Source organism: Podarcis erhardii (assembly GCF_964252035.2).
Source record: "Podarcis erhardii genome assembly, chromosome: Z".
Classification (NCBI taxonomy): domain Eukaryota; kingdom Metazoa; phylum Chordata; class Lepidosauria; order Squamata; family Lacertidae; genus Podarcis; species Podarcis erhardii.
In genome coordinates this window covers 38,047,433-38,071,199 of record NC_138504.1, presented here as the reverse complement: position 1 = coordinate 38,071,199, position 23,767 = coordinate 38,047,433, and the positions used below count along the sequence as shown (strand labels likewise).

At 45.8% G+C, this 23,767-nt stretch overlaps 3 protein-coding genes and 1 pseudogene across 11 annotated transcripts in view; 3 read left to right on the top strand and 1 right to left on the bottom strand.

Moving 5' to 3' along the window:
* Positions 1-7,041, top strand: part of SLC31A1 (solute carrier family 31 member 1) — a 67,369-nt gene extending 60,328 nt beyond the window's left edge. For all 7 annotated transcript variants that reach the window (XM_081847378.1, XM_081847377.1, XM_081847376.1 and 4 more), the window contains one exon: positions 1,474-7,041. In XM_081847378.1, coding sequence (XP_081703504.1) covers positions 1,474-1,675 — 202 coding nt within the window. In that variant the 3' untranslated portion in view covers positions 1,676-7,041. The remainder of the gene's footprint in view (positions 1-1,473) is intronic.
* A 142-nt stretch (positions 7,042-7,183) lies between these two features.
* Positions 7,184-8,660, top strand: LOC309333697 (barrier-to-autointegration factor pseudogene; annotated as a pseudogene). The gene has a single exon. The product of its transcript is annotated as a barrier-to-autointegration factor pseudogene (transcript).
* Positions 8,661-9,217: 557 nt separating this feature from the next.
* Positions 9,218-11,350, bottom strand: CDC26 (cell division cycle 26). The gene is made up of 2 exons (XM_081847388.1): positions 11,108-11,350; positions 9,218-9,648 (listed from the first exon to the last, which is right to left on the bottom strand). Exons 1-2 carry the CDS (start codon positions 11,186-11,188, stop codon positions 9,475-9,477), a joined length of 255 nt encoding a protein of 84 aa, XP_081703514.1. The 5' UTR covers positions 11,189-11,350; the 3' UTR covers positions 9,218-9,474.
* An 84-nt stretch (positions 11,351-11,434) lies between these two features.
* Positions 11,435-23,448, top strand: PRPF4 (pre-mRNA splicing tri-snRNP complex factor PRPF4). 2 transcript variants are annotated; one of them, XM_081848477.1, is made up of 14 exons: positions 11,435-11,568; positions 12,743-12,920; positions 14,418-14,604; positions 14,707-14,794; positions 15,009-15,088; positions 15,310-15,403; positions 15,854-15,948; positions 16,430-16,488; positions 17,388-17,511; positions 19,596-19,685; positions 20,277-20,399; positions 21,805-21,912; positions 22,318-22,436; positions 22,850-23,448. In XM_081848477.1, the coding sequence occupies exons 1-14, from the start codon at positions 11,536-11,538 to the stop codon at positions 23,041-23,043; spliced, it is 1,572 nt and encodes a 523-aa protein (XP_081704603.1). In that variant the 5' UTR covers positions 11,435-11,535; the 3' UTR covers positions 23,044-23,448. The 2 variants fall into 2 exon arrangements, with proteins under 2 accessions (XP_081704603.1, XP_081704604.1); XM_081848478.1 differs by having other exon boundaries at positions 11,462-11,559.
* Positions 23,449-23,767: the final 319 nt, after the last annotated feature.

The window sequence follows — 23,767 nt, the reverse complement described above, 5'->3', positions numbered from 1 at the left end:
ACTGGGGCATAGCCAGTTCATGGTCCTTTCTGACCTAACTCACAGTACTTGTGGTATCTCACAAACCAACTTTTCTCAGCCTGGTGCCCTCCATATGCTTTGGACTACATCTCCCATCAGCCCTGACCACTGGGGTTGTACTGCCTGGGTCTGACAGGAGTCAGGAGTCCAAAATTATCTGTAGAGGATACCAGGTTGGGGAAGGCTGCTGTAGAATCAGAGATGAAAGAAAGCAGGATCCACGGTGCAGGTTGCAGCTTCAGCATCCATGGCAGATGGTTTTAAATACCTTCCACAAAGAAAAGTCCACCACCTCTTGAGGCAGACTATTCCACCAGGTTATATCCAATGTTAGCCGTCCGACTCAGAGCACCCGTTGAAACTGATGGACGCATCTAACTTAGGCTCATTAATTTCAGTGGGTCTCCTTTGGGTATAACCTAATTAGATACAACCCCTCTCAAACGTTTACCCCAAAACCTGCTTCCTGCCCACTAATTCTTGTTTGCTACATTTATTTCTTGCCTTTTCTTCCAAAGAGCTCAAGGTTTGGCATACATGGTCTTCTCCCTCCCCACAACAACCCTGAGAGACAGGGACTGACCCAAGGTCACCTAGTTAGCTTTGTGACTAAGTGAGGATTTGAACCCCTGGTCTCCCAAACTCAAGTCTTACACTCTGTTTCCCAATCCACTCTTGTTCTCATCCTGTCCTCTGGCGCAATAGGAATCAAGCCCACTCCATCTTTTGTGTGACAGCACTTCAGATATTTGAAGTTGGCTATGATGCCTCTCCTTAATCTTCTCACATTTAGGCTGAACATTCCCAGTTCTTTCAACCATTCCTCATAAGGCTTGGTTTCTAGACACCTTACCACCCTGGCTGCCCTCCTCTGGGCATGATCCAGTTTGTCAATGTGTGTCTTAAAATGTGGAACCCAGAACAAGGCTTGACCAATGCAGAATAGAATGAGCTGCTATTTTTCATGTTCTGGATGCTTTGCAGCCTAAGATTGTGTTACTCTAGTGTTGTTGTTGTTGTTTCTATACCACCCTTCAAGTTTAGCTTGTGATCCACCAAGTTACCTAGATCCTTTTCACGTATGCTGCAGCCACACCAGTCTCCCACATGCTATGCTTGCAACCATATTTTGTGTGTTTCCCTAAATGCAGGACTTCACATTTATTCCTGCTGAACTTCCACCCTGCTGGTTTCAGCCTTGTTGTGTCAGGAACTAAAGTGGGCTGCTCCTTCTCTAGCAGGAGGGCCGGGAGCCATTCTATGCTAGATGTGTGAGAGAAGTGTCAATTTAATTCTTTCTTATTACACCTTGTTGCTTCAGTTCGTAGGTCATTTATAGATCTTAACCCTTTCTGGCTCCAAAGTCTGCCATTCGTAGTCAGTCCTTGTCCATCCACCCAGCATGTACTGAATGTTTCCTTTCTCTCTCTCTTTTTCTTTCTAATTGGTCAGGCAACAGATGCTGAGCTTCCCTCACCTTTTCCAGACTGCGCTGCACATCGTCCAGGTGGTGGTCAGCTACTTCCTTATGCTTATCTTCATGACCTACAATGGCTACCTCTGCATTGCCGTGGCAGCAGGCGCTGGGACAGGCTACTTCCTCTTCAGCTGGAAGAAGGCTGTGGTGGTGGATATCACGGAGCATTGCCATTAACACCAGGCAACGGGTCCAGGCCTTTCCCTACAGCCTCTGGCAGGGACCAGGTGCAGCCCCAGTCTTACTGGAAACCAGGCCAAGAACATCCCATGTGATGCTCCCCCCCCAAACTCTCTGGGGATGAAACCTGTGCCTCTCACTCCCCCCTCCCCCCATTTCCCCCTCCTTCCCAATAAACATGGGCTCCTGACCATAGCTGTCAACCTTCCCCTTTTTTGTGGGAAATTCCCTTATTCCAGCGCCGCTTCCCGCTGCTATTCCGGATTGTTAGATATCCCGTAGATTGTCCCCGGGACAGGTGAGGCTGCTGATCTTTTATTGTCGAGGCTGCTGATCCCGTATTTTCAAATCTGAAAGTTGACAGCTATGCTCCTGACTGGTGGAAAGAGTGCTGATCGCCAGCTAAGATAGCCTGCTTAGGATGGTTGGCTTTATATGCTAGATACAATTAGTGTGCTTGATTGTACTTTTTTGTTTTTAGACTGTACCATGATTGAAAATAGCTGGCAAGCTGACAGGAAAATTATTCCACGTTCTTTTAATAATACTTTTAAGTAGCATATGCTCTATTGTTATTTTTTTACTCATATCAGTGGTAGCAGAAATGTACAGAGAGCTTCAGTCATTGTGCCAGTACTTCTTTCTGGTAATATAATAAGAGGCCTGTGCCTATTGCTTGGAGGCTCTTGATCACTTGTTTCCTCAATGTTTGAGTCTAGTATTGTGCTCTTCTCCCAAACCCCCAAGCCAAGCAGTTTATGCCCCCCTGGTTTTGGGCAGCCTGTTGCCTCTGGTCCAGGAACCGCTGCAGCACCTGCTTTTCAGAACAGCAGTGGGCCTCTACACATCAGCCAAGGGTAATAGGCCAACTGCTAAGAACAACACATAGCTCATGTGCAACTGCTGATTTAACGATGGGATGTGCAAAAAAATGCAAATGAAACCAGTTTTCAAAGTAGCAAGTTCTATTTTAAATAAACTGATGGAACAAACAAAACACTGGCTTCGTTTCGACTTTTGGGTAGGAAGAGTGTCTGTCTTATACAAACGGTTTGCATATTGATCCACAAGATTGGAACTCCCTCAGACCAGGCTGGAGTTGGGAAATCTTTAGGCAGTTTCTGCTCCAGCGATCTATCTGTTGTTCTTTTTTGAGGAAGGAGTGGTGGGTGGGTTTCTCTCCTCCTGGTACATTTCTGCAATGGCTTTTGTCTATTTCCCAGCCCCTTTAAGATAAAGACCAGCACAGGAGTTGCCAGGGAGCACACACAAACCTAATACCCACTCCAGAAGATACTGAACTACAACTTCCATCATCCTCCCTAGCCATTGGCTGATGGGTGTTAGAGTTTAGCAGCAACTGAAGGGCCAAAGGTTCCCCACACCTGTGTTAATTCATTTACAGGTAGGCATCTCAGTTTGCAGTTTCAAGCAGCAAGCTAGCTAGGGATCAATGTCCTTGACTGCCTAAATCATCACAAGAAACTTAGTTTCCCTCCTAAGAACACTACTGTTTTTCCCTGAAGTAACACTATCCCAGAAGAAAGTGCAGGTTGTGCCGGTGATTCCTGGTATGTTCTAGATCTATCCCCAAAATAATAGTGCATGTCTCAGGATGCTGAAAAAATATATTTTTTATTTTCATAGCAACCCTGTGACTTTTGCCTTTCTTGCACTTCTTTTCTAATGTAGGTTTAGGGCATAACCTAATTTATTTAAGAAAGATGGTGAAGACCACCTGAGTGTTGTTTTCTGGAAAAGTGGTACCTTACACTATTAGCACAGGGCTATCCAAAATGAAATTTTATAATTGTGAACTGCTTTATATACCCAAAAATCCCAGTAGAAATACCATAACCCCATCCCCAAAAGTCCACTATGTCATAGAATTGTAGAGTTGTCCCCCTTGTGTTTTGATCAGTCCTGGAGCAAACAAAGAATTCAGCAACCAATAGAGCTGTGTGTCTGCCCCAAAGTAAGGTGTGGAGAAACTTTGGCCTGCCAGATGTTGCTGAACTACACCTCTCATCTCTGGCTGTTAGCTGTTAGCAGTGCTCGTTGCCTGGACTGATGGGAGTTGTATTTCAAGACATCTGGAGGGCCAAAGGTTCCCCCACACCTGCCCTAAGCCCATCAGCAGTACAATGTAAGAAATCTTTCCTGGAAGGGTTACAGGGCTCTGTTGATGTCATTCAGGGCATACCTACCTTCCCCAAAAGGAACAAATGTGAAGAACCAATTATCTGTTTTAATGTCATGCAAGAGGCTACTTTCTTAGGTAGGAAGGACGACCTGGAGGCTGCAGTTGGGGAATCAGTGGCCTATGTTGCATGCCACTGCTCACTTGATGACCCTTAATATACAGATTCAAAAGCTGCCTTGTAGCAGACCACACAAATACAACTAGAGCTAATGAAGGATGTATCTCTTTTTTCTGTGCTGATTAATACACAGCCAGTAGGGCCTCGGTGGGTTTATTCACAAGGAACAAGGAAGTCTGCAAGAAAAACATCTCATAAGGGACTGGGCCAGTTTTCCCTTCAATACAACAAACAATAGTTTAAGTTTGATGTAGAGTACCTTTGGCCCTCCAGATGTTGTTGAACTACAACTCCCATCATTCCCGGCTGTTGACCATGCTTGCTGAGGCTGATGGGCGTTGTAGTTCAGGAACTTCTGGAAGGCCATAGGTGTAGCTGGAAGTTCCAAACAGCATCAAACTGAAATAACTGACACAGAAGCAGAACAGGACTTTAACCAGCATTAGTTTGTCCTCCATTAAAAGGTATGTAGCAACAGGCTCCTCTCACTACCTCATTCCCCTGCAGCAGGTATTCACATAGGCATTTCTACCTCTGTAGGTTAGGGATGTGGGTGGCGCTGTGGTCTAAACCACAGAGCCTAGGGCTTGCTGATCAGAAGGTCGGCAGTTCGAATCCCCACAACGGCGTCAACTCCCATTGCTTGGTCCCTGCTCCTACCAACTTAGCAGTTTGAAAGCACAAATAGATAAATAGGTACTGCTCTGGTTGGAAGGTAAACGGCATTTCCATGTGCTGCTATGGTTCCTCATGCTGGCCACAGGACCCAGAAGCTGTCTGCGGACAAACGCTGGCTCCCTTGGCCAGTAAAATGAGATGAGTGCTGCAACTCCAGAGTCGCCCGCAACTGGACTTAATGGTCAGGGGTCCCTTTACCTTTAACTAGAGGTTATCTAGCTAACAGCCACCAATTACTTTATTGGCTATAAATTCTCCCTTTAAAGGCATCAAACCAGTGGTCGTTGCCAAATCCTGTGTCAGTGAATTCCATAAACTAATTTAGATGTTCGTTGTTTTGGGTATGTCTTGAATCTGTTGCCATTGATGTAGTAAAGCATTGAGTAGCAGATGAGGGTCCCTGTACATACTTCTTGTTGGAACTACAGCTGCCAGCATCCCTGGTCATTGGCCATGCTGGCTAGGGCTGTTGGGATTTCACAACATCCACAGAGGGTCACCATTTGGCTACCCCTGTCTACAGAAGCCCTTTGGGCAAGTTTATTGGAAGCTAAAAATGAAAGCAGTGTATCATTTAACTCTTGGTCATTCAATATGTTGTTATGTTGCTTAGCATATAATAAGAGAGGCTTTATTTAAATAATTTGCCTAAACTCTTCCCTGCAACCACATTCATGGTCCTAATTGAAATGAAACAGCTCCTCTGTAGGGGAACACTTAAGACTAAAGTCTATACCTCCATTACCAGTAAGGGAAATATTTTGGACTGATTTCTTTGGCATAATTTCTTTAGAAGGCATGTGCAACCCTTCTTGAGCAGGCTTGACTTTCAGTCCCTGCATATAAAAATGATACCCACTTTTCTGCTTTAGACTTCTGCAAAAATAGACTTTGGAGGCAACAAAAGAGTAGAATTTAGATAGCCATTTGCTTCAAGTGGTCTTTTTTTTTTTAAAATTGCTTTGAGTGTGGGTGGTTCTTTTCATCCAAGATCACTACGTGCCCCAAATGAATAATACTGTGTAAGTAAAGTTAGTAACTTTATAAAGTGAGATGTAAGGTTATTACAGAATTTCTGCATGCAGTCTGTCTTTAGCATGAAGCAAACAAACTGTGTCTAGTTTAAATGTCACAGTCAAATGGCTTCCCCAGGTCTATGTTGTGTTTTATGTGTTTTTAACATTTCACTACACACTAAGTCATTTGAAAAGGTGAAAGTCTATAATAGATGGTAGGTAACTGAGCTATGTGTAAGAGTACAGGGATGGGAAACCTTTGGGCCCACCAGGTACTGCTGCACAAAAGTTCCCATCATTTCTGACCAGGGGCTGTGCTGGTTAGGGCTGATGGGAGCTGGAGTCCCAACATCTGCAAGGCCACAGATTTCCCCACCTCTGCCCTAATGATAGTATCAGTGTGCTCCCAGCTTTAGGAGACCTAAACTTTCATTTTCTATAGATGGGAGGAAACCAGTCTCTTCTAGTGTGCCTAATCTTGGCTTATATCTTATGTATAACTGGAAGTAAAACAAAACAGACAATTTGAATCTTATGTGCATTTAACATGTGATTTCAGCAATATGTGCTTGGCGGCAGCTACATTCCAGCCTTTTTCTTCTGCCTGCTTCTGTTTCTCTACTTGCTTCCCGCCATCGGTCCACAAACCCATTTCTGCCCAGGCAAGTACTGCTTGGCATGTTCTGTGAGTGGGGTGCCTTTGGTGGAAGTGTGGTAGCTCTGAGAGTGAAGATCTGCAATGTTCTCATGAGAAGTTGCAAGAAAGGCTTTTCATGGGTGTACTTGAGGCCTCCAGCTTCCTCCCACCTCCGAGCCTTCAACTTGCCAGTTGCCCCCTTTGAACAGTCATGGCTTCTCAAAAAATCCTGTGAACCTCAGTTAAGGGTACTGAGAGTTGCTAGGAGACCCCCTTTTCACCTCACAGTTACAACTCCCAAAGTTCCCACGCTAAAAGGATTGACTGTTAAACCACTCAGGGAATTGTAGCTATCAGAGGACTAGGGGTTTCCTAACAACTGCAGCACCCATAACAAATTGAAGTTCCCAAGATTCTTTGGGGAAATCATGAATGCTTAAAGCAATGCGATATTGCTTTAAACATATGGTGCAGTTGGGGCCTCATTTTACTTGCTAAAGAATTGTGTCGCTGGTGCTGTATACCCCACTGTGCCCAATAAACAATGGTGCCTTTCAATGTATTTTCAGACTTGTCTCTCTCTTCTAGCAAAATATTCTATGGCAGATGTACATTAAATCCAGTTTGAGATTGCCCATCTGATATCATTTTATAAGTACAGATGAACAGTCTGTGTATGTAACTAATAAAGCAGAATGTATCGTATAGAAATTATGGATGTGTGTGGAATGTTTCAAAGCACCTAGCAGTACCACGAAGCTAGTGTCTTTTTTTTTTTTAGGCCAGCATCTTTCATGCATTTCGGTGTCAAAACGTTTTTTGAACCATGTGCAGGAGATAGATTTTGATGATGCCTCCTTATATATACTGGCCACATTCACAAAACACATTTAAAACACTATTGTTTTAAATAGTCATGGCTTCCCTCAAAGAATCCTGAGAACTGATTTGCTAAGAGGGCTGAGAACCCCTTTTCTGCTTCCAGAGCGGTTTATCAATCCCAGGGATCTCTGGGAATTGTAGCTCTGTGAGACTAGTGGGTCTTCTAACAACTCTCAGCACCCTTTGGCGGGAGGCAAGAGAGCAGGCAGAGCTCCAGGCAACATGACCACCAGTCAGAAGCATCAGGACTTCGTGGCAGAGCCCATAGGGGACAAGTCTCTTGGTACTTTAGTTGGTACTGGAGATGTACTTGGCAGGAAGCTGGAAGACAAAAACTTTGACAAGGCGTATGTGGTTCTGGGACAGTTCTTAGTGCTGAAGGACAAGGACCTCTTCCGCGAGTGGCTGAAGAACATGTGCATTGCCAACGCCAAGCAATCCAGAGACTTATGGCTGCCTGAAGGAATGGTGTGATGCTTTCTTGTGACTGTTGGCCAAAGCCTGTTGGATGCTGTGAGGGCTTTTGTAGTTGAATAGAGATTGTTTCTCCCCATCTCTCTCAGCACCTACTTCTTATAAACCTTCCAGCATCTACACAGGTTGCTGAGGGCTATTGCTCCCAACACTGGGTGGGGTGGGGGGAAGCCATGACTGCCTTTTAATGTAACTGAATCTTTTTTCCTCCAGGGAGAGGACTGAGAAACATCAAATGTTCTAAACATCAAGTAGGTCGTTGTTTTTTACGTGGCTTTAATAGAAACCCCCCTCACTGTTAGGCCACCCAACTCCAGAACCAGACCTGCCTGCTAACAATAATAAAAGTTTTCCTGCTCCCTTTGTTTGAGCTCCAATTAGACTGAGATTTACCCGTCACTTCTGAAGACAAAAGATGTTATTAGGATTATTATTTTTGTGATTTCTCTCCAGTGTTTGATCCCCGCTATAATTTTTATGCTACTCAGTTTATTGGCAAGAATAAAAAATCAGCTGTGTTTACTAAAACAACTCTCAGCACCCTTAACAAACTGCAGCTCCCAGAATTCTTTGCAGAAAACCATTAGCAGCTATCACTTGTTCTAATCAGTAAACCCAATTAAACTAATGGACCCAAGTTAGTCTCGTTCATTAATTTCAGTGGATCTACTCTGAGTAGGACTAGCATTGGCTATAGCCTACTGCTTATGAATGGATCACACAGAATTCAAGCACAAAAGGCAGGAGCAGATTTTATTACAACCCATGGACTTATAAGGCAGCCTCTTGTGGCATACTGTTTCGCAGGAAGATTAATTTGTCAGTATGCAGCAGCAGTATGCCTTCTTCCCAAGACAAAAGGGGGAGGGGGAGATTCTTAAATACTAACACCTCCTGCACCTTTGGAGCATCTCTGTAACAAGTAGATCTTGGTACCTTGTTTCACCCCGCAAATAAAAGCATATTGATCATAACCGTGGTCAACTCCCATCTTTGTGTGAGAAAGATGAGGAATATAGTGTGACTGCCCCCAAAATCAATTTTGCTTCAAAGTCAGACTTTTTGTCCACCTAACTCAGTTCAGTCCACTCTAAAGCAGGCGAAATTCTGCCACTGTCCACCAGACAATGGTGAACTCCTAATTCCTATCAATGTCAGCCAGCCTATTTCAATGGTCAGGGAGGATGAGAGCTATGATTCAGCACCGTCTGGAGGACCACAGCTTCCACACTCCTTGTCTACTCCAGGGATACAGGCAGGAAATGGTCATTTCCCAGGCTGGCAACTCAGAAGCATTTTTAACTGGCAATGTCAGCAGTTCAGCCTGGGACCTTCTGCATATCCAGTCTGTGCTCTTCCGCTAATAATCTAGGGCCTCTCAGTTGTAAATAAACCCACTCTAAAACCACCTCAAAGTAAAAAAATAAAAATTGCTCAATTTCACTTCTGTTACGGCACCCGTCAGCAAGGCTCAAGGTCTCTTTCACAAGTAAAAATGCCCATCTATGCTTATACAATGAAGCATGCAAAGTTAAAAACAAACATTTTATTAAGCACGGCAGCCTAGCAAGGTTGCACAAAAGAAACCATCAAGTAAGAGATCCCATCTTTGTAGGGAAAGCAAGACTTGCTCTGCTTGGAGGAGGAACTCCCATTTAAAACCTAGAGGAGAGAAGCTCAGTCTCTTCTGCTATTTCTAAACAGAGTTTGTTGGGCTTCTGAAACAAATTCCTGCTTTCTTCCGAAGCTCACAGGTACCAGGCACTGCCACTGTCCACCCTTTGGGCTCTAGAACTCAAAGTTCCCAAACTGAGATGAACGGTTGTTTGGTTTGGGCTGGGGTTTGTAGCCAATCCTGTCATGTATCATCTGCTCCCGGCTCTTATGATCAGTGCTGAGTCCTAGCGCACCCTCACCATCGCTGCCTCCCACCACGTCCACCTCCTCACGCTTCCTACGACTCTGTGGAAACAAATGGGAAGCATGATTAAAGAAAACTACTCCAGGACAATCACATATGTGCCTCCTCCACCCATGACATGTTTTCTTTTTCAAATATAGCTGCAATGTATCAGATTCTTTGCTTTCAGATTTAAGACACTGCAAGCTGTCAAAAGGTTCTGCCACAGAAAGGGGCCAAAGACCTTTACTTGTGAGTGCAGGGGGCTAACATGATGGCAACCTCAAGAATCATTTGGCATTTAGATCTGCTACTGTGCACACACAAACACACCTTCTTGCACAGGAATACAGGTAGCAGTTTTATACCAAATTGGACCATTGTTTCATCTTGCTCAGTATTGTCTACTCCAACAACAATATTGCAGGATTTCAGGCAGGGAGTCTCCCAGCCCTACCTGGGAGACTGAACTTGGGAGCTTCTGCATGCAAAGGAAATGCTTTACAGCTGAGCTTATGATCATCTAACATAGAACACAGGAAGCTGCCTTTTACCGAGTCAGACCATTGGATGCACTTAGCTCAGTATTATCCACCCTGTTTGGCAGCACTTCTCCACAGTTTCAGGCAGGAAGGCTCTTCCAGACTTACTTGGGGATACAGTACTCACAATTGAACCTGGGACCTGCTCAATGCAAAGAAAACCCTTTGCCACTGAGCTGCGACCTTTCCCCAGCCAACAACCTTATATTAAAACAAGCAAATAGCAGCCCTGAGGAGCCAGTGTTCTTTCTCCATACTGTGAATAATTTTATAAGCTTGGTTCTGCAAGTTCCACCCAAGTAAGAACAGTAGGAGGGGGGAATTGCATCCAACCCCAGTGGGTGGCTCTACCTCACCGCCTGTTTACTATACTCAGTACCCTCCTGAGTGGGACAGAGCAGCCTGGGCCTGGCAGCTCAATAACAAACAGGATGGCTACTCCCCCTGTGAGGAGAAACAGCTTTTTAAAAAAGAAAAGAGAGAGCAAGGACAAGAGAATCTCTAAGACATCACCTTGCCAACAAAGGTCCGTATAGTTAAAGCTATGGTTTTCCCAGTGGTGATGTATGGAAGTGAGAGCTGGACTATAAAGAAGGCTGATCGCCGAAGAATGGATGCTTTTGAATTATGGTGCTGGAGGAGACTCTTGAGAGTCCCATGGACTGCAAGAAGATCAAACCTATCCGTTCTTAAGGAAATCAGCCCTAAGTGCTCACTGGAAGGACAGATCCTGAAGCTGAGGCTCCAATACTTTGGCCACCTCATGAGAAGAGAAGACTCCCTGGAAAAGACCCTGATGCTGGGAAAGATGGAGGGCACAAGGAGAAGGGGACGACAGAGGATGAGATGGTGGGACAGTGTTCTTGAAGCTACCAGCATGAGCCTGACCAAACTGCGGGAGGCAGTGGAAGACAGGAGCGCCTGGCCTGCTCTGGTCCAGGGGGTTAAGAAGAGGCCAACCACCCACTCACCCACCCACCTCGAGTTCCTTGCGGGCGCCGTCGAACTCCTCGATGTCGTCCAGCTTCAGTTCAAGCCGCGTCGGTTTCCGCCGCAGCATCTTGCAAGTACACCTTTCCCCCCCGCGGCTCTCCCGCGCGTGCGCAGCAGCAACCCGCTCTTTTCTTCACCTGCACCTCTAGTTCAGACGCCAACGCCAGAGGCTCGATCCCACCATGCCCCACGTCGCCGGCCAGCAACCCGGAAGGTCTCGCTCCGCATAACCATAGAGCTCCCAGACAGGCTAGAGCGACCCGCTCTCCGGGATGGAATGGAAAGGCATCATTGGCTGTGGCGCTCCGCGAGGGCGGGGGAAGCCGCTGTGCCGGAAGTGTTTGTGGGGAGCCCGTTGTGTGCGATTCCCCCACTACAGAGCCCCGGTCTGAGAGGAGGGGTTGGGAAAGCGCCATGGCTGCGTCGCGGATCGCCGTGGTGAATAAGGCAGGGAGCTTGAAACTGGGATATAATGTGGTTTCTTAGTTTAAAAAACGTGTATCTTTTCATAGCAATGATAAAATGAAAAATCTGTTTGAAATAGACGCCAGTGTCTACTTATTTACTGCAGTGACTAACGTAACCTCACGTCGGTAGTAAAAGTTTTTAAAGCGTAACGGATTGTATCCAACTAAAGCTGAGTTCAAGGTTGGACTCATTTGAATTAATGAATATGACTCGCTTGCGGCTGTTAATTTCAGTGGTTCTACTCTTTCAGTGGAGCTGAGTTGGGTGCAACTCAACGCTTCGGCTTCTGCCACAAAAGGCAGAATGTTATGCTTTAAGATTTCTAATATTTCTGCTGCATTAAAATAACAAGGCATTCTTTGCCACCTTAAAGACTAACAAACGTTGTTGTTGCAAAACCACCTATTAGAGTGGACTTATAGTCCATTAAGATTATGGCATAATATGTGTGTGTCTGTGTGTGTGTGTGTGTGTGTTAGGATTGTATCCAGTGCTATCTCTACACAGAGCAGACCCACTGAAATGAATAGACATAACCAGTTCAAGCCCCTTAGTTTTACTGGGCCCACTCACAGCAAGATATGGATACAGTCCTTTGCTTTTAAAGTAGCATGATACTCATGGACTAATATGACTGTTCCTGCGGAATATTTTATGTTAGTCACTGTAATAAATATATTACCAAACAGTATAATCCTTAACTATGTCAGCTCAGAAGAAAGTCCTATTCAGTTCAGTAGGGCTGACTCCCACAGAGGTGGGCTTAGGGTTTTAGCCTTAATGATTAACAGTATGCTGGGATTCAAAACAAAATTGTCTCATGTACTGTTTGATGGGGTGGGGGCTGTCAGATGTGGGCAGATGTCATGAGTCAGGAGTATAGGGGGAGGGGAGCTGGTTGCTGCCTTTTGGCCCTATTCCTTTTCGGCCTCCTTTTCTGCCTCAGTCTGGACTGCTCTCTGCCCCAAGTCTCTTCCTGCTCACTAAAGCCTGTTGCCTCTTCTCCCTCTGACCATGCATCACTGTCCCCCTGGCTCTGAACCTTCTTCCCCAGTTCTCTGCATCAAGCCAGCCTATGACAGCAGGTTGGGGGAAACCCACATTTGCTCTCTTACTTCTCCATGTAGGCTACTGCTGAGTTTCCTTCTTGCAGGGTTCAAAAACAAAGGCTTCAGATGAAGGGGATGCTCCTCCAGCCAAGAAAGCCCCGATTTTCTATGGGAGCTTGGAGGAGAAAGAGCGAGAGCGTCTTCTCAAAGGGGAATCTGGGATGATGGGCAAAGATGCGGTCAAAGCAGCTATTGAGGCTGGCAACATCAATATCACCAGTGGTAAGAGATGGTAATGAGCTGACTGGGAGATGGAAGGAAAAGGATGGAGGGAAGAACTGCTAAGTGGGGCTGATAATTTGTTTAGAATGCTTGTAAGCAGGTCGTTTTCAGCAAATGCTCTCAGAGCTCACAGTTCAATACTAAAATTACAATTAAATCAGGAAGTCCTTTAAAACAAATCACACTAAAACATTATACAGCATAATGGAGATTAAATGAGATGCTGACATAAAACTACGTGCTGCAGTAGAACATCTTAAAAGTATGTGCAAGCAAAGAAGGCATTCACCTGGTGCTGACAGAAGAAGCCTGTGTGATTGTCCACCATACTTCCAAGGGTGGTAGGACCTAGAATAGATATTAATGTTTGGGTGAGTTCATGCGGGAACAGGTAATCTGTCAACTAGCCTGGCCCCAACCCATCTGGGGCTTTGTAGGTCAAAATCTGCACTTTGGCTTGAGCTTGGCAATGAACTTTAATCCAGTATATCTCTTTAGGACAGGCAAAATAGGTTCCACATGACCAGTCCCATTTATTTGCTTTAACTGTAGTTTCCAAGCAATCTTCAAAGACAGCCCCAAGTACAGTGCATTATAGTAATCAGTCCATGGATAAATGTGACCAGGCTATCTTTATCCCAGGGATGCTATCTGTTATACATACAGTGGTACCTCTGGTCACAAACTTAACCTGTTCCAGAGGTCCGTTAGTAACCGGAAACCGCTCGTAACATGAGGCGTGCTTCCGCTAATGGCGCCTCCCGCTGCTGCCGCACCACCAGAGCGTGATTTCTGCTCACATCCTGGGGCAAAGTTCGCAGCGAGGGGCACCTACTTCCGGGTTAGTGGAGTGCGTAACCCAAAGAATTCGTAAGGGGGACGGTTCGCAACACAAGGTACCACTGTAGTTCTTTACAGGAGAAAGCAAGCAAGAGACAAATCCCTGCCCTGAGGTCTTTATAATCTAAGTCTAGATAGGTGTGGCAAGGAGCAAAACACTAGATGAAAAGGAGTGTCACAGGTGGCAGCAGATCAATGTGGGTACACTCTGCTTAGGTTTCATTTCAGGGGAGGAAATGGTTGTTGGCTAGCTGCTGCCCATCTACGGGTCCTTTTTGTTCCCTCTGGATATAAAAATGTGTACTGCCAGTGGCCATAAGAGATTGTGCTCTCTTAACCCCCCCCCCAAGCAATACCTTAATTACATTGTGCCTTTGTATGAATTTTGATTTTAAGCCATTTGGGGAGCCACTTTTGGCTGAAAAGAGGGATGTAGATCAAAGTCTTAAGCCACAGGCCTCACTGATAACATAAGCTTTGACCTGGACACTCAAGGAGCACAGAGAGGTGACACAACATATACCACATATTGTTGCTCTTTGCTTGTGGCTTCATTGGAATGAAGCAAACTTACGAAATGAGGGTCAAGTGTTGAGGCTTTGTAGGGTCCTGTTGGGGTTGTATTTCCTATAACTTTTGGCTTTCTACTATGATCAGGAGAAGTTTTTGACTTGGAAGAGCACATCAGCGAGCGCCAGGCAGAGGTCCTGGCAGAGTTTGAGCGCCGGAAGCGGGCCAGGCAAATCAATGTTTCCACAGATGACTCTGAGGTCAAAGCCTGCTTACGAGCCCTCGGGGAGCCCATCACACTTTTTGGAGAGGGCCCTGCAGAAAGGAGGGAGAGGTGAGAGAGGATGAAATTGACTTGCTCTCACTTCCTTTTCCAGTTCATTGATGTGACTCATATAAACAAAGGCAATTTAATCTTTACTTTATTTCTCAACAGGCTACGTAATATTCTGTCTGTGGTTGGCACGGACGCATTGAAGAAGACCAAAAAAGATGATGAGAAGTCCAAGAAATCAAAAGAGGAGGTAATAAATTTTAAAGTGTGTTATGAGTGACAGCAGCTCTGAGGTTTCAAATGGGAGTCTTCACAAACCCTAGGACCTTTTGTATGCACAGCTCACACTTTCCCACTGGGCTCTGACCTTCTTTCCCCTTTCCCCTTAGCTATAAATGTGTGCCCACTATACTAGCCTAGTCTCACAAGAGATTCCCACCCCTTTAATGTTTCCTTTGTCTTAGTATCAGCAAACCTGGTACCACGAAGGACCAAATACTTTGAAGACAGCCAGACTGTGGATCGCCAACTACTCTCTCCCTCGGTAAGGGGCTGGGATTGAGAAATGCTAATGCATACATTGATGAGGCCTTGTATATCCGTTGTCCCTAACTAGAGTGGTGGTGATGGTTGAGAAATGGGGGATTTCAAACCCACCCATCTTCTGCACATGACAGAAGAATTGTCACCATCACAACTTGCAGGCTTCTGCAAGGGTTGAATATGGGCAAGACCTGATTACATTAATTTTTGTCCCCTTCACAGGGCAATGAAGCGATTGGAGGAAGCCCGGCTGCTCAAGGAGGTCCCTGAGGCCACACGGACATCCCAGAAACAGGAGCTGCACAAATCTCTAAGGGTAAGTGGGACCCATCTCTGCTATGACTTAAAAGTTCTGGACACTGGGCTGCTGCAGCTCAGAAGGCCCCCAAGATGCAGAGGTTCAAATGAGCTTGCAGAAGGCTTCTGTGCCTCTGCTCCTCCTCAGCATAGTTCAATGGTAAATGCTTTGAATGTGGATGATCCCAGGTTGACTCCCTGGCATCTCCATCTCCAAGGACATCTGGACAAGGAAAGATTTCTGCTGGTTGCTTGGAATTCAGCTGCCAGTTCAGAGCACGTAACATTGCACTAAATGGGCCCAACAATTCAGCTCAGTAGAAAACACTACTGGGGGTGAGGTGGGGGAGCAGCCTGGGCAGGAAACGTCATCTCTTTTCTTTACCATCTCAGGGCCATCTCATTTTAGTGAGCCCGTCAGTTCCTCTGGTGGCAAAATATTATCTTTTGTTTTTTGTTTTTCTTTCAGTCTTTGAATAATTTCTGCAGCCAAATTGGGGACGACCGCCCTATCTCCTATTGCAACTTCAGCCCCAACTCCAAGCTCCTGGCTACAGCTTGCTGGTAAACTTTATTCTGCTTTTCTTTATTTCCCTCCCAATCCTGCTAAGTTCTCCTGTAGTGCACAGGAGAGGCTGCCTGAGCCGTTGAGGGCAGTCATAGACTCATAAAATTGTAGCGCTGGAAGGGATCCCGAAAGTAATATTGTTCAAGGCCGGCAATTAGCAAGCTCTGGAAGGCTATTGTGGGAGTATTTAGAAAGTGATAGTGCTGTGGGTGCATTTTATCATTTTGTTGAAGGTTGTTTTTAGACTTGCTATCTTCTGTTTTGTTTTTAGACTTGTTATCTTGCAACTGGCGTGTGTGTTGCTATTGAATTTTGCTTGGTGTTTATATGTTTTTGATTTTTTTTTACTCTTAGCTTCCTTGATTGGTTTTGTTTGGTTGGGTTTTTTTTTTTGTAAAACAGAAAGACAAGGGATTGAAAACATTTTAAGATAAAATAAAATGCCAGTCAGTTTTCCTTCTGCCTTTCCTCTCCCAGGAGCGGCCTCTGTAAGCTGTGGTCAGTGCCGGATTGTAATCTCATTCACACTTTGCGAGGTATCGTATCTGTTTCCCACTGCACCCATTGCCAAAGCAACCTTCTTTTCTCTTATCTTCCCTCAAATGACTGGAGCAATTATATGGCTGATTAGGAGCATAAGGCTACATGGGTGGGAGGCTATGAATTTTGAGAGTAGTGCTGTGCAAACCTCTTCTTCTTCTTCTTCTTTTCCACCTTGGGCTTGGGTGAGATGGCATTCCTTTCTCGAAGACAGCCTGGACTCTAATAATCAGTGCTGGGAGTCATATCCTGTAGGCCCACTGCTTAGCTGCTGACTAATTCAGGGCTTGGGAACGTCAGGCCCGTGAGCCACATGTGCCCCTCACAGCCTCTCTGGCCCTTGGGACTCTCTTCAACTGCACCAACCCTGCTTGGCACCCTCCTTTAGTGTTTTTACTTGGGTGGAATGTGTCCTTGAATTCTGATCAGTCCTGGAAGGAGACTAGAAATGGGAGTGTGAAGGCAGGTAGCCTACTGTACAAAGGGAAAAGCTGCATTTGTTGCTCCATCTTCTTTTGCTTTTGGCCCCTCCCACTATTGGCATGCAGCCATCCTCCATTCAGGCCAGCCAGAGTCATTTTCAGAATTCAAGGATGCAATCCAGGCTGGCAGAAGACACTCAAGAAGGGCGTGAAGCAGGGACAGTGAAGTGTGTGGCCTGAGGGGAAAGAGTGAATTAGTGTGGGGAGAGTGCCAAGGGACCAAAGTGTAAGGCCTTGAGAGCCACGTTTGGCTTACAGGGCCAAGCTTCCCCACCCCTGCTTTAGCACAAAAATTAAATTTGGAGTGATTCCCAAAGAGTCTTTTTGGAGCAATAGGAAGAGGCCCAGACAGAGGAAGCAAGCTTTAAATTGGCTGGCTCTCAAACTGTCTGTCTGTCTTGTCTGTTCCCAAGGGCACAACACCAACGTTGGAGCCATTGTCTTTCACCCCAAGGCAACCATCTCCCTGGACAAGAAGGACGTTAACCTGGCTTCATGCGCAGCGGATGGCTCTGTCAAACTCTGGAGTCTTGAAAGGTACGCCTGGGCCCAGGAAAATCAGTTGTCTTCACTTCCTTATTTTATTGGCTGCTGCGGGTGGTAGAGAAAAATATTAAAGCAGCCCAGAGAATGGCTTCCTGTTTAACTTCCTTCTGCAACAAACAAAAAGCTAACACAAGTGACTGACGCAGGGGCATGACCACACCATACTTTTAAAGCACGTGGCTCCCCCCCAAAAAGAATCCTGGGAGCTGTAGTTTGTTACAAGTGCTGGGAATTATAGTCCTGTGTGGGTGAAGTATAGTTCCCAGAGTTATTTTGCCATGGGTGCTTTTTGGGGCCTGATCCAGCAGTGCTCCTCTCTCCTTATAATGAGGCTTCTTTTCCGTGTTACTGTTTCTAAAGCTTTATAGAGACACAAGTTTGCTTGGCTTATTGGTTGTGCCCCCGGCCCAAACTGTGTGGTGGTGTGGTGGTTTCCCACTTCTCCCCCATGTCATACTTGTCTTACATTTTACACCTCTTGTCTTGCTATGTCCCCTGTTAGTAGCACCCAGACAAGCTGGGTTTGTTCCAACAGTCAAGGCACTGTGACTCTTGGGGAAGGCCGTTGATTTTGTCAGTGCCTTATCCAAGGAAACAGAGAGAGAGAGAGAGAGCAGATTCTTTAATTGGGCCTCAGGGAAGAGGTTTATTTCTGCCAGATACTGTTGCTGTGGGCAGAAGCATCAGTGGTGGTAAATTCACACTCCTTCTGTCAGTCTTGGGTGCTTGTGAGGTCATAGAATCATATAATTGTCAAGTTGGAGGGGACCACAAGGGTCATTGAATCCAACCCCCTGCAATGCAGGAATCTTTTGCTCAAACTCATATTTAGTGATAGATTTTCTCCCACCTGTTGAACTCGAGACCCTCTTTTGCAACAGTGAGGGACCTGTGGCCCATGGGCCTGGCAGGGAACCTGATATGGCCCATAGGGCCATTTTTGCCAAGCCGCAACTGCCCCACCCCTGACATTTTGTATAATATGGGGCAGGTAAAGACACGGCCACAAAAGGGACAAGTTTTAAAATGTGTTGTTCTGGGACCACTCTGTGGCTTGTTATATTGATGTCAAATTCAAACCCCACTGGGTTAGGCTTCCTTCTGGAGTTCCCTGAGTTCCTTCACCTTTTATTTAAGAAAGTCAGGGTTGCGTGTTCAGGACTGGATCATTCCAGCAGCAAGGGGGCTCAATCAAACTGAAGATAGCAGCTACAGTAAGTGGAGCTGGTCTAGTAACTCTGATACTTGAGGAAGTATTAAGATTCCCCCCTGCCAATGAGGTCACTGTTTCACTATCTGGTCGCTTTCTTTTGGAACACAGGATTGTAGACCCATTGAAATGCATGGACAAGGTTAACCTAGGTTCAGTAATTTCACTGGGACTGCTCTGAAATGAACTTAATTGAATACAGCCCCATAGGAAGCTGCTTTATAGCAAGCCAGACTAATTGCCTCTCAAGACCACTGTTGTCTGCTCTGACAGGCAGTGGCTCTCCACAGTTTCAGGTGGGAGGATTTCCCAGCTGTACTTTGAGACCCCAGGGATTGAATCTGGGATTCTTTTGCCTGCAGAGTTTGTCTACCACTGAGCCACAACTGCTCTGCTTGAGCAGTCAGGGTTTTCCCTTCTGTTTTGACCGCCCTTTGATCCCCCTGGTTGAATTTCAGTGTATATCATTTTAACGGTTTTCCAAATCCAATATTCTTATAAAATTAACTTAATCACTTAGCATCTTTCTTTCTTCCCAATTCAGCATTAAACATATTGATTCATCACATTACATATTTAAATCCTAAGCCTATCTGATATTTGCAAGTTTTTCCAATTAAGTTAACTTAACATATTTAACTAAATAGTATTTAAATTTCGTCCATTCCTCCTGGTAATCCTCCTCCTTCTGGTCACGGACTCTACCGGTCAGGTCTGCTAGCTCCGAAAAGTCCATCATCTTCATCTGCCAATCTTCCACTGTTGGTACTTCTTGTGTTTTCCAAACTGCCTCTTTATTTTAGTCTCACTTATGGGACAGCCAGCACCATCAAGAATTTGCCATGAGATGTTGTGTTTCTTTCAGTGATGAACCAGTGGCTGACATCGAGGGACACACAGTGAGAGTAGCCCGGGTGGCATGGCATCCCTCTGGCAGGTTTCTGGGCACCACCTGGTAAGTCAGAGGAGGGGGTGCAGCCCAAAGGGCCACACGTGGCACCTAGTTTAATTTCTTGTGGGTAGCAAGGAGGAGAATAAATAGGGAAATGATGTGATGGAGAGGGAGGAAGAGCAGAGAGCGGCAGAAAGGAAGAAAAGGGAGTGCCTTCCATTATTAGTAGTCTCGCCACCACTGGCAATGCCGCCGCCATTGGTTACCTTCGAAAGAATTCTGCCTTTGATAGAAAAACAGTTGTTATCATCCCCTTGTAATATGTTACTTCTTTCCACTCAGCCCATCAGTGAGAAGTCAGAATGGGAGGGAGCTGCAGTTGAAGATTCCAATACTTCCTCAGTGAGATTGGCAACTGAGCAGGGAATTGAATTATGTGTCCTAAATGCTACACATATCCCTGTATCAGTTGGCTAATCGTCTAAGTTTGTGGGGGCCAGGGGCAGATTAGATTAATTCCATGGTCTCAGCTTGGAGTGGAGATAGAATAGACAATCCAGCCACCTGCTTGAACTTCAGGGAGGGGACCTGTTGGGGCCTTGTGAGATATTCACGTGGGTCTTCGTCTCTTCTCCACCTCCCCACCCCCTGCAGCTATGACCACTCTTGGCGCCTGTGGGACCTGGAGGCTCAGGAGGAGATCTTGCACCAGGAGGGGCACAGCAAAGGAGTTTACGACATCGCCTTCCATGTTGACGGCTCCCTTTCTGCCACTGGGTAAATCTACATGCAAGTGCAAGTCCTAACCCTCGTTGGGGGTGTCACTGAGCGAGTATCAGCCAGTCAGTAATGGTGCTCATTCTTGCTAGTTCTAAAATGCCAGAAAAGAGAGAGAACTGGTTGGGATTCTACCTTCAGAAGATTCCACTCAAGTCTTCACTCCTGCAGCTAAAAAGTCACAGGGTGGAAATTCTAATGAGGGAGGGGCCATAGCTTCAATAAGAGTGTCTGCTCTGCGTAGAGAAAGTCACAGCTTCAATCCCAATAGTTATCTCCCTGTCTATAATCCTGGAGAGCAGCTGCCAGTCAGTGTAGACACTACTGAATTAGATGGACCAATGTTTTGACTCATTTCAAGGAAACTTCCTTTGTTCCTAATAGCTTGACTGTATTCCTGAGTTTATACTACTCATTAAAATAAAAGTTTCAACTGTTTAGGGTAATATTAACATTTGCCCCATCATTGTTCCAAATCTGCAAATTCTGATCTGGGCAGCTCTTGCTTTAGCTTGTTTGTAATTGAGTCGATCCTTCATTGCCATATAACTATGCTTTGGAACTCCCTGCCTATTGACATTAAGCAAGCTACAGTGGTACCTCTGGTTACCTACTTAATTCGTTCCGGAGGTCCGTTCTTAACCTGAAACTGTTCTTAACCTGAAGCACCACTTTAGCTAATGGGGCCTCCCGCTGCTGCCGCGCCGCCAGAGCACGATTTCTGTTCTCATCCTGAAGCAAAATTCTTAACCTGAAGCACTATTTCTGGGTTAGCGGAGTCTGTAACCTGAAGCGTATGTAACCTGAGGTACCACTGTTTATAGTTCTAGGCGCCTGCTGGATCCTTTTTTTTTTTGACAAGCCTACCCAGGTGCATAATTTAGTTACTTTGTTTTTAAAGTTCTACTTATTTTTATGCGTGTTTATAATGCCAGTGACTTTTATGTATATTTTTTCTTTTTAATTGTTTTGCAGATTTTAGCTATGTTTCACCTACAATTTTCGTACTCCTCTTAGATAACTTTTTGATTTAAGTGCATTATAAATATTCTAAATCTATACAAACAAAGTGTGCTAATTAGACTTTGCTACATGTGATTTGCCAGGTAGGTCAGATCTGGGTTCCGCTTGCAGAACCTTGGATCTGCAGACAGGAGGTGGTAGTAACATGGGAGGCAATCCGAGCTGCATTGCAGAAAGGCTTTGCTCCAGTTTAACAACTCTGGTTCACAGAAGCTCCTTTGGCTCCTGTTTAGTGATGTTAAGAGGCATCCAGCCTAGGTGACAACTAAAGAGGAAAGAAGATCCGAAGATGGCTTTAAGTGAAGCCACTTATTCAAAGTGGAAGCACGGGAAGGGGTTTGTGTGAGAAAAATATTGTTTGACATTTTCCTCTTCCTTTCAGTGGCCTTGATGCATTTGGCCGCGTGTGGGATCTGCGCACGGGGCGTTGTATCATGTTTTTGGAGGGTCATCTCAAGGAGATCTATGGGATCAATTTTTCCCCTAACGGGTAAGAACCAATTTGCCATCCCCTCTTGGGGTGCAGGTCTTAATATTGACACACAGACAACTAACTTCTGCTCGGAGTAGATTAATTGAAATTAATGGAACTAATTTAGTCTGCATGCATGCTATACATTCAAAGCACATTTCCCACCCCAAATCATCCTGGGAACTTTAGTTTTCCCCTCACAGAGCTTATAATTCCCTATACCCTTAGTAAACTACAGTTCCCAGGATTCTTTGGCAAAAGCCATGTGCTTTAAATGTATGATGGGTGCATAGCCTTCCCCCCTCCCTCAATATATTTTATTAAAGCTTTTTCATAATCATGTAGGATTATGAATAGGGCTGAAGCTGGGAACAAACCCCTTGCACACAAACCCAAATTCCTCCTCTCCCGTACTTCTCATAGGTACCACATTGCCACTGGCAGCGGTGACAACACCTGTAAAGTGTGGGATCTCCGCCAGAGAAAGTGCATCTACACCATCCCTGCCCATCAGAACCTGGTGACCGGAGTGAAGTTTGAACGTAAGTCTCTGCAGCTGCTATGGCCTTTCCCCAGAAACTGAGGATATATAATGGCCTGAAAAGTACCTTTTCTGTGGTTTCCAAGACATGGATATATACCGCTCCCCCACTTCCTCCCCAAATACCCTGGCTCTTGAGAATAGCCTGTATGCTCGCTCTGTCACTCGCCCTCCCTCTTCCTGCATCCCCCCTGTTCCCTGCTTATGGTTGGCTTCTGGGTAAGGTTTTGGGGAAACTGGTAGCACTCTGGAAGTAGTTGGACTCCCAACTCCATCAGCCCCAGCCAGCATAGCTAATGGTCATGGACGATGGGAGTTGTAGTTCCTCACCCCTGCTGTAAGTGGTGAATCTCTGTATTGCCTCCTTAGTCCTCCTCCTCACTTCCTGTTATTTTTCTCTTTCCCGCCACCCAGCAAATCATGGCAACTTCCTGCTTACTGGAGCTTACGACAACACAGCCAAGGTCTGGACGCACCCAGGCTCATCCCCGCTGAAAACCTTGGCAGGACACGAGGGCAAAGTCATGGGCTTGGACATCTCCCTGGACGGACAGCTGATCGCCACATGCTCTTATGACAGGACTTTCAAGCTTTGGATGGCAGAGTAGGGGGAAGGAGCATTTCTGCCGGATCCACAGCCAAGGAAGGCAGCCTGCTGTGACTCCCTGGGCCTCCGCCACAGAACAGGGCATGGCTTGATGCGCTTCTGGGATACTGCCTCCTCCTCACACCTGCACACCCTCTGGTCAGGCCAAGCTGAGTTTGAGAACGCCTTTCCTATTGCATTTTGCTGTAGTTGTGTACTCTCCCCTCCCTTCCCTGTGGAACAGGCTTGCATTGATCTAACACCACCAACCTTTAGGAATACTCATGGTGCTAACAGAGCTGGTAGGGTGGGTTGTTCTGGTTGTTATTTGGGAGTGGGGTCACAGCTTCTTCTCACTCGGACAGAGACTTTTCTTGAAAAATGACACCCTAACATTAAAGCAGAGTGGCTGCTTGAAAATGGTGAAGCCTGTGTGGGTTGTGTTTTTGACACATTGTTTCTTGAGCCAAACAGCCTCTGGTGATGGGGTGCCTCCCCTGCCCCACCCCTCAGTGCTCTGCTTTCCTATTATCACTCCTGAATTCATGGACTCATCAAGTTGGTAGGGACCTTAAAGATCATTAGCCTGGGAATGGTGAAACCACAGGCCCCCTAAGCCAGATGTGGCCCTTCAGGCTTCCCTGCCTGGCCCTCAGGACTCTCCCCCGGCCACAACCCCCTGCAAACCATGTTTCACATCCTCCCTGAGAGTTTTTGCCTGGCAGGAATATGTCCTTTCACTCTGA